This window comes from Pelodiscus sinensis, chromosome 1 (genome assembly GCF_049634645.1).
Source record: "Pelodiscus sinensis isolate JC-2024 chromosome 1, ASM4963464v1, whole genome shotgun sequence".
Classification (NCBI taxonomy): domain Eukaryota; kingdom Metazoa; phylum Chordata; order Testudines; family Trionychidae; genus Pelodiscus; species Pelodiscus sinensis.
The window spans coordinates 228,279,055-228,293,479 of record NC_134711.1 but is presented as its reverse complement, the minus strand read 5'-3'; the positions used below and the strand labels follow the sequence as shown (position 1 = coordinate 228,293,479).

Genomic DNA, 14,425 nt, shown 5'->3' with positions numbered 1-14,425 from the left:
ATCCTTTAATTCCAGAGATCAACTCTAACTTTGGGTTTTGCACTGAATAATTTGATTTGTATCTATCTGCATAATTGAAAACAATGTAAAAAAATTACATAGGTATCATTAGTGTCCCCATAATTAAGGTTTTGGTTAGTTGTAGTGGGGGAGAGGAGGGAATGTATAAAATGTATATTTCTAAAATTCTGCTCTTTAGAGGACTGCTTTAATATTTGTTAAAGTTTCAAATATATATGCTCAGTAGTTTTAGGATTTTGAAGCAACAGAAAATGTCTGCTTTTTTTTAGATTTTAGGGTTGGGCTTTCTCATATAAAAGCCAGTTTTAATTAAAAAAAAAAGAAAAAGAAAAAAAAGAACCAAGGTCTGGATTTTCCCCTTCTGCGTTAACAACCATAGGGGATTTCGAAGAGAATTTCCTTGTAAAGTTTCCCTATGCTGAGAAGAAGGATTTGCCTCTCACCATGGAACAAGCTAAAACGAAAACCCAACAGCCCAACTCAGAAGGCTGTATACCTCTATTCTGAGGCTATGCCCCAGGCAGCGCACCTTAAATGGAGCATTGTTTCTGATGCTCCTCTGCTCTCTCTCTCTCTCTCTCTCTCTCTCTATATATATATATATATTCCTTGAACACCTGTTAAAGACAAGAGTTCCCCCTGCAAAGGGACCCTATGGAAAAGGTAATGAAGTGGTACCCAGGCAATTCCATTGATTTTAAGGGTTGTTGAGCGTGTGTAAATGTAAAACAGAGTTTGTCTGAAATCATCAAAGTCTGTGCATTATTTATCCCACATCAGCTGGTGTTAGAGAAGATGTTTTCCTGATCTGGAAAGAGTTGGAAGAGGCCAGAAATGCACTGATACAACTTCAGAAAATTTTATCAGAGTCTGACCTGCCTGTATCTGGAAAAGGTATTGTTTATAGTTCCCTATAGAAAGATACCATTGTGTTCATGATTAATTTGTTTCATATGTGGGCCGTTTTGACGAACTGCCTCCTTATGAATGATTTTTCTTTTTAAGACCATTTATAATAAGCAGAGCCAGTTGTGACATCTATAGTTATGGTTTTGTGCGCTTACTTTTATAAACTTTAATTTACAGTTTATTTTAACTTTGTTAAACTTTCTGGGTGAATTTTTCCATGCTTGCTCTCTGCTTTTTGGAAAGGTTCAGCAAAAACTACTCCATTGTCAGGGATGGTGTCCCTGGCCTCTGTTTGTCAGGGCTGGGAATGAGTGACAGGAGAGGGATCACTTGTTGTTTACCTGTTCTGTTCATCCCCTCTGGGGTACCTGCCATTGGCCACTGTCAGAAGACAGGATACTGAGCTAGATGGACCTTTGGTTTGGCCTACTATGTTCATTCTTATGTTCTTAAGGTACAGCGTATAATTACACAATCACATGCTATTAGTTCTACAGAACTTCTGCTTCATTCAGTACACAGGTTTGGCAGTGAATGAGACAGGGATTCAGGGAAAGAAAGGACATACTTTGGAATAGTACTATGGAACTAAGTTCCATTTGTGGGGTTGCCAGATACTGATGTTGTGCAAGATTTTCCTAATAAATATGTGCAAAGGACCTGAATTAAGGTTACATGTACAATTTTAATCCTGGCATGTTCCAATTTATAAGTGCTTGACTTGGCAAATTTAATACTGTTTTAATGTACTTTTAATATATAATCACTGTATGTAATTAAAAATATTTGTATCATACACCAGATTTAATTAAAGAAAACATTATATTCAAGTATGATGTATAGCTGAACTCTGTTAGCTCATCCCTCTCCTGTCACTCATTCCCAGCCCTGATAAACAGAGGCCTCGGGTTTGTAATTTTTGGCCCAAGTATCGTATATTAATCTTCTTTTTCAATAGCTTACAGAAACTCTTTGGTGTACTATACTTAGTGCAACTAGTTATGTATGTTTTCAAATCAGCAACCAAAACTGACCCTCCAGTGCTTGAGACAAAACCTGAGGATTATATAACTTCTAAAAAGTGGTTGCAGAAGAATGGCTTGAAAGCTCAGAAGCTGACTTTGTATGAGGCACTAGCTGACTGCACTTTTCGGCATGCTGACGGGGTGGTTGACATAAAAGCCAAGCCAGAGGATGAATCTTTACAAACTGATGCTGTAAGTACTGTTAAGTATGCCTCAAATGCTGTGATCTTTTTAGCTTTTGTCTGGTTTTCTGCTTCTCAGACTTGTGACAACACTTTATAGATGAGCCTCTTACACAGCATGTGGTCTGTCACTCCATTCTTATTTGGAGGATTGCAATAAAACTTTGTTAACGGAACAGGATGAAAAGGTTCATGTGAAATGGAATGGAGGTGACCTTCTTTTTGCCCTAAAAGGGCATCTTAGCCTCTCTTTCCTCATTCACCATGTAATCCGCCATAAAGGCTGGGGGAATGGTTTCAACCTGCTTTTCCTTATCTTCATAACTCAGTAGAATAGAGCAAGTGAATGTTTACCAGTTTCTTCTCTGTTCCACATTGGTCTAGGAGAGGTAGAGTTGCTCTAATACTACTGGGTTTCAAAGCAAAATGTGTGGGATTGGATTATTCTGTGTTTTGCTTGCTTTTCCTAAACTCTATCAGAGCACTTTTCATTATACTACTTCTCCTGTTCTTTCTAGCTAAGAGCAGGCCAAGGAGGACAGGGAAACAGTTTCTATTGATTTCTTATCAGGAGCTAATGTCTTGAACAGGCTTATAGTCTGTGGCTACTTCTGCAGCTATGCAGTTGCAGCAGGTATAGATCCCTGCCTTTTCAGTGTATTTTTTTTCAAATATTGTTAAGTATGTTGCAGAGATCACATTTTAAAACACCTTGCCCTTGTAGGAGACGAATAAAAAAATAATCCATGCCAAATACTGTGATAAATTTGTACACACTTACTGGAAAGATGGATCTGTGGTTCATGTGTATGTTTCTACTGAGAAGTACAGGCAGTATGAAGAGAGAATGAAGAACGCTCTTGGACAAATGGAAAGAAGGTTAGTTTGGTTTCAAATGAAATCTGTTCAGATCTTTGCAGTAATGCAGAAAAGTGTAAAGTTTACAGCCATGGCTGATGGAAGCAACTAGTAAGCACCCAATAAAAGTTATAAAGCAGTTATTATCTTTTGTAAGTCTGATGTGTATGTGTAGGAACACTTAGTATTCATTTACTAGAAAAGACTGATGTATGTATTGAGCAGTTTTGTAACCTTCCGTTCTTCTGAGTGGAAGGAAAAACAGTCTGTTTTCTGCAACCAGGAGTGTATGATCAGTGAGATGTATTAATATAAGAAGTTGAAAAAATTACCTTTTAGTAAAAGGCACTAAGGTACTTTCAGAATTTGCAATGAAACGAGATAGGCATTTATTCCAAATATCTGTGAGCTGAAAGTTTCTTCTTCAGATCAGACGCTACAATAATAAATACTAAGTTAGATAGATGATAATTTATAATTGTTTGCACATGTATAACACCTTCCATTAGAGCATCTCAAGTGTATCTCTTTGCAGAGGAGCCAGCAATAATTGCAATCCCTCTGCTCTTCTGGGAGCACAGATTGTTCCCAGTTAGTAGTACCCACCCCAAGAAAAGGTGGAGTGGGGGTTAGGCTATGACTCTCTGGTACATTGTGGGAATCACTTAGATTAGTCATGGATTCTGTCCACCATCTGCTCTGTAATCTTGAGTGCCTTAATGATATGCACTTATGACATAAAGCAGTGGTGGGCTGCACATGGCCCAGCGGTGTAGCCAATAGGGGAGAGCTGGAGGGAACAGGAGACATTGGGCTGCCTCCCCCCATACTGGTGTGTGTGTACATGTTGACCAGAGGTCCTAGGGATATACCCAGAGAGCAGGATCCATGCATGAGGGCTTGCCCTGTTCTGCTTACCTGCCTGGCACTCCACTCCAGAAGCGGGTTCTAGCCCCGCTCCTGACACTCCATGGCTGGAGCACCAAGCAGGTGAATGGAGTGGAGCAAGTCCTTGACCCTGCTTCCAGGCTAGAGTGTGTAGCAGAGTGGGGTAAGCCCCGATGGCCTGATCCCACTCTCTGGCTGGAGCATCCAGCAGAGGAAGGGAACAGGGCTAGCTTTCCATCCCACTCCATGGCGGGAGCATGCCTGGCAGAGGGGGTAAGCCCCCCCCCCAAAGCCTCAACCCCACTCGCTGGCTAGTGTGCCTTGTGAAGTGGGTTATGCCTTTAAGCCTGCTCCCCAGCTGGAGTGTGGAGCAGGCTGGCGGAGGGGGACAAGATCTGGGGCATGAGGAGTGCCATTGTGGGCTGCGGGGCTGAGTCTGGATGCAAAGGGTAACCTGCTGGGAGGTTGCAAGACAGTTTGTTTACATGGCCCTCTGCAGGCACAGCTCCCTAGAGTTCCCACTAGACCCAGTTTGCTGTTCTCAGCCAGAAAGAACTGTGGGAAGTGGTGACCAGCATGTCCTGCGGCCCTTGCTGCTTCCTGCAGCTCCCATTGTCTGGGAACAGCAAACCAAAGCCAGTGAGAGGTATGGGGGGGCCCATTTCTGTGGAGGGTCAATGTAAACAAATGGTCACATGGCCTGCCAGCAGATTGCCCTGATGGGGTGCAGGTTGCCCACCACTATCTTAGAGCCAAGTTACTCCTTGCAGGGTGCCTCCAACAGTGCTTCTAGCCCTCTTAACTACCAGATACGTGGATTTTTCCCCTCTGGTTTGTCACCCCCAGAGGTGTGAAAACTGACCTGTTATCAGTTCACATTTACTCTCACATGCAGTTTGCACAACAGAGACCTGCTTCTTGGAGTAGAACCAAACAAAGGTTTGTGTAATAGAAAAATCAGAGATTCAAAGATTAATTTATGAGGAAAAACAAATATATACAAGTCACACAGAGAATAAATACACAGTCTCAGTCTTTCTATTTAGATAAATTCACTTTTCTAATGTAAGTTACCTATTGACTGAACAGTTTTGCAGTGTGCCCCAGAGTTCCACGGACAGCACCATGCCTAGGTGCAGACTCAGTTTTTGGATATCCTTCACTTCAAACCTCTTCTCTCTTAAGGATTTGCAATTTTTCTTTCTTTCTCTGAGACTCTGGGGATACATAGATGGTGGAAATTCCCTTCTCTCTTCATTTTCCAAGACTGAGGGTTTTGTTAACATTTCAAGATATTGCAGTGTTTCCTCATTAATTCCACTGCTGTCACTTTCTGACTGGGCAATGGAAGGGTACTTGAAGTTAGTTTTGTGTGAACAGCTAATCTGGACAGTGTTTCATGTTTGAAATACAATATTGTATTTCCTGCCTGATTGCTTCACTCCTCTGTGAAATTGCACCATAGCCACATTGTTCAAAACATATATGCACTCTTATGTTCATAGCCATGACATGTGTACACCTCTCCCAATGATCATGAGGGTGAGAACATCACAATATTTCATAAAAGATCTTTCTTGATTATATATTTATACACAATAACATTGTATACAACCATGTGATTCAGTTGTTTATTCTTTGGGGTTCAGACCTTTTGTTCCCCTCTTGGGGTATCTGAATCCTGATTGTCACACCCTGCTCTCTGCCCTAACTAGATCTTCTGTCTAGCCAAAGAAAGGTGCTTAGTTCTAGAGATGGCTCAGCAGTGGAGCTCCCTAGGAGCTCCAAGAGGCCATTTGCTTCTCTAAAGCATAATCCTTCCCAGAGCATCTGCTGGTACAGTGCTGCTCTTCCACACCCAGTGGTTTGGTGTACAATTAATAGGCATCATATGGCCCTTATTGTATTTGTCTATAAGGGGTTATAACAGAAATAATTGTGTTCTAGGATTTTTCTCTATAGTTTTTCATGTTTCTTCCCACCAGGGGTATCAGTGCCTAAATATATTTAGCAACATCTAGGTTTTTGTTGTTATTCCTTGGATTATCCTATCTTCATCATCTTCTGGTTGAAGTTTACATGCCAGTGAAAGCTCCTAGGAGAAGATTTGAGAGTCAAGGATATTGTATTTCAAATCTGAAGACATCAGCATAGATTTTCTATTTTACATGGCTTGTCCATTAGTCATGAAACTTTGGTAGCATACATCAAATGCTTTTGTGAAATACTCAATGAAAAAATGTCATTTAGCAGCAAATATGAAAGGAATATTTTATTTTCTGTGGCATCAATCTCCTTTTAACTTGCATAGAGGCAAGTAATCTTTATTTCATGTCCATTGCACCATTTATTAATAGCCCACGCTACAATGTATGCAGGAGCTACAGCTCTCCAGAGGAACCTACAATGGAACTAGTTAGAGGCATGAATCAGGAAAGCACTCAAGCACACATTTAACTTTAAGCCTGTACTTAAATCCAGTTAATTTAAAATTAAGCATGTGATTAAGTCTCCATTTGAGTAAGGCTCGTTTAAATTCCTAACATTACTGTTATTTAAAGGGCTTAAGTTTCATGCTGAATCAGGGGTCTGCTCATTCTGGAAGATTATTGATTTTATAATGTTACCATATTGCTTTTTGCTCCCTGTCTGTCCAAAATATTATTGAAATGTTGCCTTTCACAGCATGACACCATGTTCAGTTGGCCAGTTATTTTATTTATTTATTTTTTAGGGTTAAATGGCTTCAGCAGGGAAGCAGAGGACTCTTTGGGAATGTGCTTGAAGATCATGTCTATATTCTCATTGATACATCTCAGTCTATGAAGAACAAACTTCCACTTGTGAAGGAGAAAATATTTCAGCTCATTCAGGTTAGATTCAGTGGGGATTCCAGTGACTTGATACGTGTGGAATTCTAGCATTTACAGTTCATTGAAGCTTTCTTTCCATTGTTTTCAGTTAAATTTATCCATTTTAAAAAAATGGAACATTTTGCAAAAACATTAGATTTTCCTAAAAAAGCTCTCAGTTCGGGTACCTAGTATCAGCCCTCAGCAGCAGAGAACAGGGTGTAGTGAAAATCCAGCTCAGCCCTGGGCTGGATCATGCCCCCTGTGGATAGAATTTGTTGAGATTTTAGGTACGTGCTAGCAACTCTCTACTGAGTGTATGTGAATTATGATTTTTTTGCTCCAAAGGCTTATAATTAGAGGTGGGTGACACATTTTTTTGACAAATAGTTTATTAACCACAAAGTGAATTTTGGGATTAACCAGACTAGTTTGTGAATTTGTGCAGAGTTCACTGAATATTTTGACTGAACTGAAAGAGTAAAAACATTTTGGTAATATTGCAGTGAAACATTTCATTTCAACCTGCATACATTTTGTTTGGACTTTCAGGCATTTTGACAAAAACAAAGAATTTATGAAATAGCTGGTGGTGAAGGAGAAAGTGGTTGTGGTGCCACTCCCTTCCTTATAATCTTTAGCTCAGAGGCAAGGGCATTCACCGGGAGATCCATGTTTAAAGCTAAGATTTTGCTGGGGATATTTTTAGTAAAAGTCACTGCTAGGACTTGGGCACAGAAGCCTGAGCCCTGTGACTTGGGGCTGGAATCAAAATCCCTCCACCCAGCGCTTATAGCCTCTGGGGGCTGACGTTGCAGAGGTCACATAAAGTCATGGAGTCCGTTATTGACTCGTAGCTTTACCCATGTTTTAATTCCCCCCTCTGCCTGATGAGGAAAAGGGGTTAGAACTTGGGTTTCTCACATTAAAGGTAAGTGCCCTAATTACCAGACCACAGTCATTCTCATTCTCATTGTCATTCCAAAGTGGAAAGTCATTCACGACAAAATTATAAGCAACCAGAGGGTCTTATAATGGGAAATGTCAGGCAAACTAAATACAGATTAAACTTCTAAAGTCCAGGACTTTCTGGTCTGGCAACATCTATATGGTTTGGCAGAATCACAGATATTGCTGGATCAGAGATCCCTGGCTGACAAGGTTCAGGGGATGGAAGTGCAGCTTGGGTGGCAGCAGGCCAGTGTGATGGAGAGTACAGCCCTGCCTGGGCCGCAGGCATTGGGGGCTGGTGCCCGGGAGTGCAGCCCTATCCGGGCTGGATACAGTGGGGCCTGGCGCCCCCAGTGCAATGGGGGGGCGTGTACAGCCCTGACCCCAGACAGGAGCTCAGCTTTGGCAGGACTGGAGTGGGGAGCAGGGCTGCCAGCCAGGAGGGGAGTCTCCTGAGCGTGCCAGAACAGGGAGGTCCTGCCTGTAATAGGTAATGCTACTTATCCCCCACCTAACATATATGTATAAAGAATACTTGTTATTATTTATTGGGATTATACTATCAATTATATGTGAACGAGAACTGCTCTTGTGGATGTTGCTCTCCAAACTTAACACGGGCTCATTTTTTTTTAAATATTGAGGAAAGTGCAACTGACTATCTCTTACAGGAGCAGCTAAGAAACAAACACAGATTTAACTTTGTGAAATTTGATGCTCAAGCAGTAGCGTGGCAAGAGAAACTCACTGAAGTTAATGAAGAGAATTTGCAAGATGCTTGGCTTTGGATAAAAGAATTGGAGGTAAATTAGAGAGGAACATATAAAGGAACATGTATAATCTAAGTTACACTTACACCCCCTATTTGTATAATAATCTTTCTTTAAGTTAATTTGACTAGGAATGTGGCAAGTTTGCTGAGGAATTCTAAAAGGCATTTCTATGCAGTAGTTGTATAGAGTTTGTATTTGATTTTAGTGGAGCTGAGAGACAGCGTATTAGAATAGTCTAACAGTTTTATATTGAATATTTATTATATAACATAAAAAGCATGTCCTTATGATACTAAAATTATTTAGTAATATGTATATATTTAAGTGATTTATTTGTGGAGTTCCTGGGGTGGGCAAAGTGAAGAAGCTGCATAAGGATTTGGAAGCTGTGAATTAAATATAAAGAGAATATCTTAATATATCTAGTAAATTGTAAGAAACTGTATATAGAGAGGAGGAGAAAACATTAACCTCTGAGTAAGGACTTACTGAATGTTTAGAATCAGAGAACAGATAGTTTTGTGCATTTGAAATTGAATTTTCTGGACTTCCTCCATTCCCTGCAAATAAATTACTGCTTTAGTAAAGCCACATATGTTTAACCATATCATGCAATATTGTACATACTTTGAAAAGGGATCTATTTGGCATAATTTCAGCCAGTCAGTGAGGAACATCCATTTTCTTTGTTTTTCAGTAGGGTTGGCTAAGTGATTGTCTTTAGGTTTGCCAGATACCTTCACAAAAAATCCCAAACACGATGGGGGGAAAAAATTGGTTGATCAAAAAAAAAAAAAAAAAAAAGGTGGTGGTGGTGGTGGTGGAGAACCAGACTTGTTGAGCAAAAGAAAGAAAAAAAAGACACTGTGCCTTTTAATTCTTGCGTGTTCCCAGATGCGGCAGGGGGAAAATGGCCCCACCGGCCTTCCGTCCAAGAGAAGGTATTTACATGTCCGGTATTTTCTGGATTTTTTTTTTAACCGGACAGAAGACGTGATTTTCAGACTGTTGGGGTGTAAACCGGACACCTGGCAACCCTGGTTGTCTTTATGAATTTCCTGTCATGCACTCAGCTCTATCTCTTTTTGTTCTTGTTCTATTCCCTGTACTTTTCAAACTATTGCCAAGCATGACATCTGTGGTTGACCTTCAGTGCTCTTAAAACAAGATGCATATTAAGGATGTTAACGACTAGTTGACCATCCAATAAGCTTTTGCTTTTGCATATCGGATAGTCAGTCGACTATTTGACTAGTAGATTTTCTCTCCCCCCCCTTGCTGTCTCTATCAGATAGAGGCAGTGGGGAGCGGGGAATGGGTACTTCAAAGGGGCAGTGCTGCATAGCTGAGCCCAGACTCAGCTGTGAAGCACTGCCCCTTTGAAATGCAGAGGTGGCATTCAAAAGGTAGCACCTCACAGCTGATCCCTGGGTTCTAGGGAAATGCTGCGGGGAGCCCGGGATCAGCTGACAATCCCCAGGTGACCCCGGTTCTGTGTGGCTTTTCAAATCCGCAATGCAGCATAGAGCCTAGGGACTCCTGTACATTTCAAAGCTGGCACACCGCGTGCAGCCTAGAGTCCTCGAGTATTCCACTTTCTGCCTTCTAGCGGGGACTCTTGTACATTTCAAAGGAGGAATGCGGAAGTGCCCATTGACAAGTCAAGTAGTCGATGGAAATTCCATGAACTACTCGACTAGTCACTTAACCACTATTTAACATCCTTAGTGCATATAAGTCTGAGATCAGAAGGTGGCTTTAAAAAGAAAGTAAAGGAGAGCAGCAAACGACTAGGATTCATTGTCTGAACATCCTTTGCAAAGCCCCTTCCTTTCACTAAGGGCATTGCTCTGTAGTCACTAAAATGGAGCACCCAGAGGGACACTCTTTGAAGAAGAGGAGGAGGAGGAAGAGGAGGAGTTACTTACCTTGTGCAGTAACTGAGATTTTAATATGATATTCCTGTGGGTGCTCCACTGTTCATCCTCTTCCCTTCTGATTTTGAGTTCAAAGATTTATGCTGTGGTGGATAAGGAGTGGAGGGTAGTTTGGTTGCACTGTGCTATGTAGCATCCAGGAGTAGTGCAAAACAGGAAGAGATCATGTGTGGCCCAAATGTATCCTACTATTGAAAGTCAACGATTTTCAGCCAGAATGGAGAACCCATAGAGACACCCATTTTGAAGAACCACAGTTACTGTGCACGGTGAGTAACTCTCTCGTCAGCCCTTTGATTCCAAAGTTACACTTGTTTGCACAGACATGGAATACTGAATTAGTGCAAATTATACTATTTTACCATGTACATCAATTTTTTTGAACAGCTGACACACAACACGTAATTTATCTCATCTCACTGCCTTATTGTAGTATCTGTAGTTGCTAGAAAAAAGCTCATGGTCTGTTTTAGCAGTTTAGCAATATTTTGTGTATTTCTCTCTCTCATATTTTGGTTTTTAGGTTGGAAGTTCCACAAATACACTCAAAGCACTTCAAATTGCTCTTGCTGATAGTGACACTCAAGCCATTTATCTTCTTACTGATGGGAGACCTGATCAGGTATTTGTGAAACAAGAAAATAGAAATGGAATGAGAACCCCCTCATCCATGGGATGGTTTGGGATGACTGCTCAGGGCTCCCTGCTTTGGGGGTCCCGTAGGGCCCAAGAAGGCCTGGGGCATGCCCCCACAGTTGCCAGCAGGAGCCACGGGAAGCGGAGTGACTAGTAGCCTTCTTTGCCTGGGCTGAGCTGGGCTTGGGGAAGTAGAATTGACTTGGTTGGAGCCGGGTCACTCCGCTTCCTGTCGCTGTGGTGAGCGTGGACAGTGACCTCTTCTTCTGGCACCAGGCCCCCTAGTAATTTCCAGAGTCGCATTGCTTTGGGAAGGGATGGAGTGGGGGTAGGGCAGGGCCAGAGCAGAAGTGGGAAGAGGAAGGCTGGGGACAGAGCTTGGATGGGACTTAGGGAAAGGGTGGAGTGCAGGAGGGGTGAGGGCTGAGCAGGGATGGGAAGAAGTAGGGCAGGACCTAGGGTGGAGGCGGGTTGTCCTGCACCCTGCATTCTTGAGATGGCCCTGACTGGAGTTGTGTGATGATGTGGTGGTAGTAGCAGAATGCCAAAGCACTGCTTTAGGGATGAAAAAAATATCCAGGAGACTAAGTCATTTGAAGTTGTCTGTTGCAAAGTTGATTAATTTTAGCTCTAAACTAGTGATAATGGGGATTATGGATTTATATCCTGAACTCTTTAACAGCAACTCTGTTTTATCTGATGTATGGCACCTAATATAATTCTGTAGGAAGCTTTTTTAATCAACTGGTGGCTGCCTAAAAAGCTGTTGGGATATTTTAAAATCAAAGATTAAATAGTGAAACTTGTATATATTGTAATATTCATAGAAAAAGTCTCACGAATTAAGAAATGGAGAAAAATTGAAAATCTAATATATTTGGATTTTAAGACCCTCTCCCCCTTGCAGCATTACAACTGGAACCTTGCAATCTTGTTCTCTGCATGAGAATCAGAAAGTGATAATGACTAGTGAGAGGATAATAAGATGCTCCTTCAGCTACAACACTTCCTCCCATTCCCAAGTAACACATACAAAGTAGGCAATACAAATGGCACCTTAGAGACCAACAAAAATATATACGTTACACAAGGCATTTTGGGAGCATGTCCTGTACGTTATCTCTTTGCTTCACAGCCCTCCTGGGGCTTGTGGCTTGTTTGCGCTATTTGGAACTGCCAGTTCTTGCTGTGCACTCCAACATCTGCTGTGAGAAATCATGGATCCCAGACTTCTCTCCTATGCTGTGATCACTATGACTGGGAGAGCATTCATTGCAGCAGAGCTACTTTTGAATTTAGTCTGAGGAAGAAGACTCGGATGCAGATGACAGTGTGAGTGGCAGGGACAGAAGTGAAGTGACATTGCATTGGGCCGTCACAGAGCAGCTGTGCACAGTAAAGCATTGATTTTGAGCTACAGAAACCAACACTGAGTAGTGGGACTGCATTGTCATGCAGGTGTGGGATAAAGAGCAGTGGCTATAGAGCTTTAGCATGTGTAAAGCAATCTTCCTGGAGCTGTATGCTGAGCTGGCCCCTGAACTGCAACACAAGGACACCTGAATGACAGCGGCTCTCTCTAGAGAAATGTGTAGCCCTTGGTTTGTGGAAGCTGGCGACTCCTGACTGCTACCGTTCAGTTGCAGATCTGGAGTGGCGAAGTTGACCGTTGGGGGCAGCACTTATATAAGTGTGCAGGGCAATAAATTGCATTTTGTTGTGTAGGACTGTGTTTCTGGGAAATGTGGATGACCTAGTGTCCGTTTTAGCAGAAATGGTCTTTTCAAACTGTAATGGGGCAAATGATGGCACACACATTCCCATTGTAGCGCCACCCACCTGGCCACAGAATAAATCAATCAGATTACTTCTTGATTGTACTTCAGGTGTTTATGGATGATCATCATGAGTAGTGGGAGAAAGCCCAGCTAGGAAAGGCAAGCCTGAGACCCTGCCCCTTCTGCAACCTCCCCCACTGTGGAGTCAAGCCTGGCCTTGCCCCAGTTGGTGGAACCTATCAGTGGGGGGAGCATATTTGCCTTCTCAAGGTCTGGTCTGGAAAAATAACCATTAACAGGAATAGAGTGACTGTTCTATTCCTAATAAAGATTGAAACATTTCACTAATGTGCACTTCTCTGAATACAACCTGTCACTTTCCCTGTTACCCTAGAGGCAAATGCAGATCTCTCCAGACATTCTGAAAATGGTGAGTTTTAAAGGTGAGGAGGGAGGAAAGGAGGAAGGCTGGGCATAAGCAAGTGTGGTCCTCTCTTGTGCAGCAAGCATACATGGAGACAATTTTAATAATCCCCCATTTGTCCATAGGCTGCCATTACTCTGACTGACCTCTCCCTACTGAGGGCTTGTCTAGACTATGCTGAAGTTTCAAAAAAGAATATGCAAATTCAGTAGGAATTTGCATATCTTCCGATCTCACTTTCAAAAGCAGAGCTTTCCAAAGTGAAAGTAGTCGGGACGTGGGTTTTTTGGCAACCTCCCTCCCCACCCCCGTTTTTTGAAAAGCCACTCTTCCTCAAAAAATGAGGTTTATGCGGATTTTTGAAAAAGGGAAGGTTTGCCGAACCCCCCCCCACGTCCCGACTACTTTCACTTTCGAAAGCTCTGCGGGAATTTGCATATCCTGCTTGTGGATGGGAGCGGGGGTGCATCCCACTCTTTATGCAGTTCAATTCTGTGCCACCTTGGTACCGGCAGCACAAAGTGAGGAATGGTTTGGAAGAATGTTGTAACCTGGGAGGAAAGGGGGAAACTGCAGCCCTGCCATGGAATCTCCATGAGAAAATTAATAAAGTACACCAGGAAAAGCTTCAATGCCATCTTCCTACAAGATTCTATTGATATCTCTTTGTGCATCAAAGCCCTGCTTGGACATAATGCTGAGCCAGGCCGGACTTAGCCAGCTCACAAAAACAAAGCCACTGGTCAACCCTTGCATCCGCCTTCCCCACTGCAATAGGGTAACTTACCCTGATTCCCTTGCCTTGTGTCATGCTCCATGTCCAGCTGTTGCTGAGAATCAATATGGGCCTCAGGATTTGAGAACGGTTCCTGGTTGCCTTCTGCATGGGGTAACTCCTGGGTGAGCCCCTCATCCTTGTCTGCCTCTACCTCTTCATGAAGAGCTTCTTCCTCTGGATTAAGTCTGTTTCTGCTGACTCTGTGTCATGGGAAGTATCCACAGAGTCCTTGCATGTGGATGTGGGGTCCCCACCCAGAATTTCATCCAGTTCTTTATAAAAGCAGCATGTCTTGGGTGTGGCACCAGACCAGCAGTGCCTCCTTCATTTTATGGTACAGTTGCTGGAGTTCATTTATCTTGGCTTGGTTCTGCATTGCAGAGTATCTTGGTCATACTCTACTCACGTAGGGG

The 14,425-nt window shown here is 42.4% G+C and overlaps 1 protein-coding gene across 5 annotated transcripts in view; it reads left to right on the top strand.

Moving 5' to 3' along the window:
• VWA3B (von Willebrand factor A domain containing 3B) overlaps positions 1 to 14,425 on the top strand; it is a 107,371-nt gene that overhangs the window by 27,141 nt on the left and 65,805 nt on the right. For 4 of the 5 annotated variants that reach the window (XM_075916526.1, XM_025178626.2, XM_006137418.4 and 1 more), the window contains exons 9-14: positions 802 to 915; positions 1,951 to 2,147; positions 2,862 to 3,016; positions 6,618 to 6,756; positions 8,358 to 8,489; positions 10,920 to 11,018. In XM_075916526.1, the coding sequence (XP_075772641.1) occupies positions 802 to 915; positions 1,951 to 2,147; positions 2,862 to 3,016; positions 6,618 to 6,756; positions 8,358 to 8,489; positions 10,920 to 11,018 (836 nt within the window). Of the gene's footprint in view, positions 1 to 647; positions 685 to 801; positions 916 to 1,950; positions 2,148 to 2,861; positions 3,017 to 6,617; positions 6,757 to 8,357; positions 8,490 to 10,919; positions 11,019 to 14,425 lie in introns of all 5 variants that reach the window. The other variant, XM_075916528.1, reaches the window with a different exon arrangement.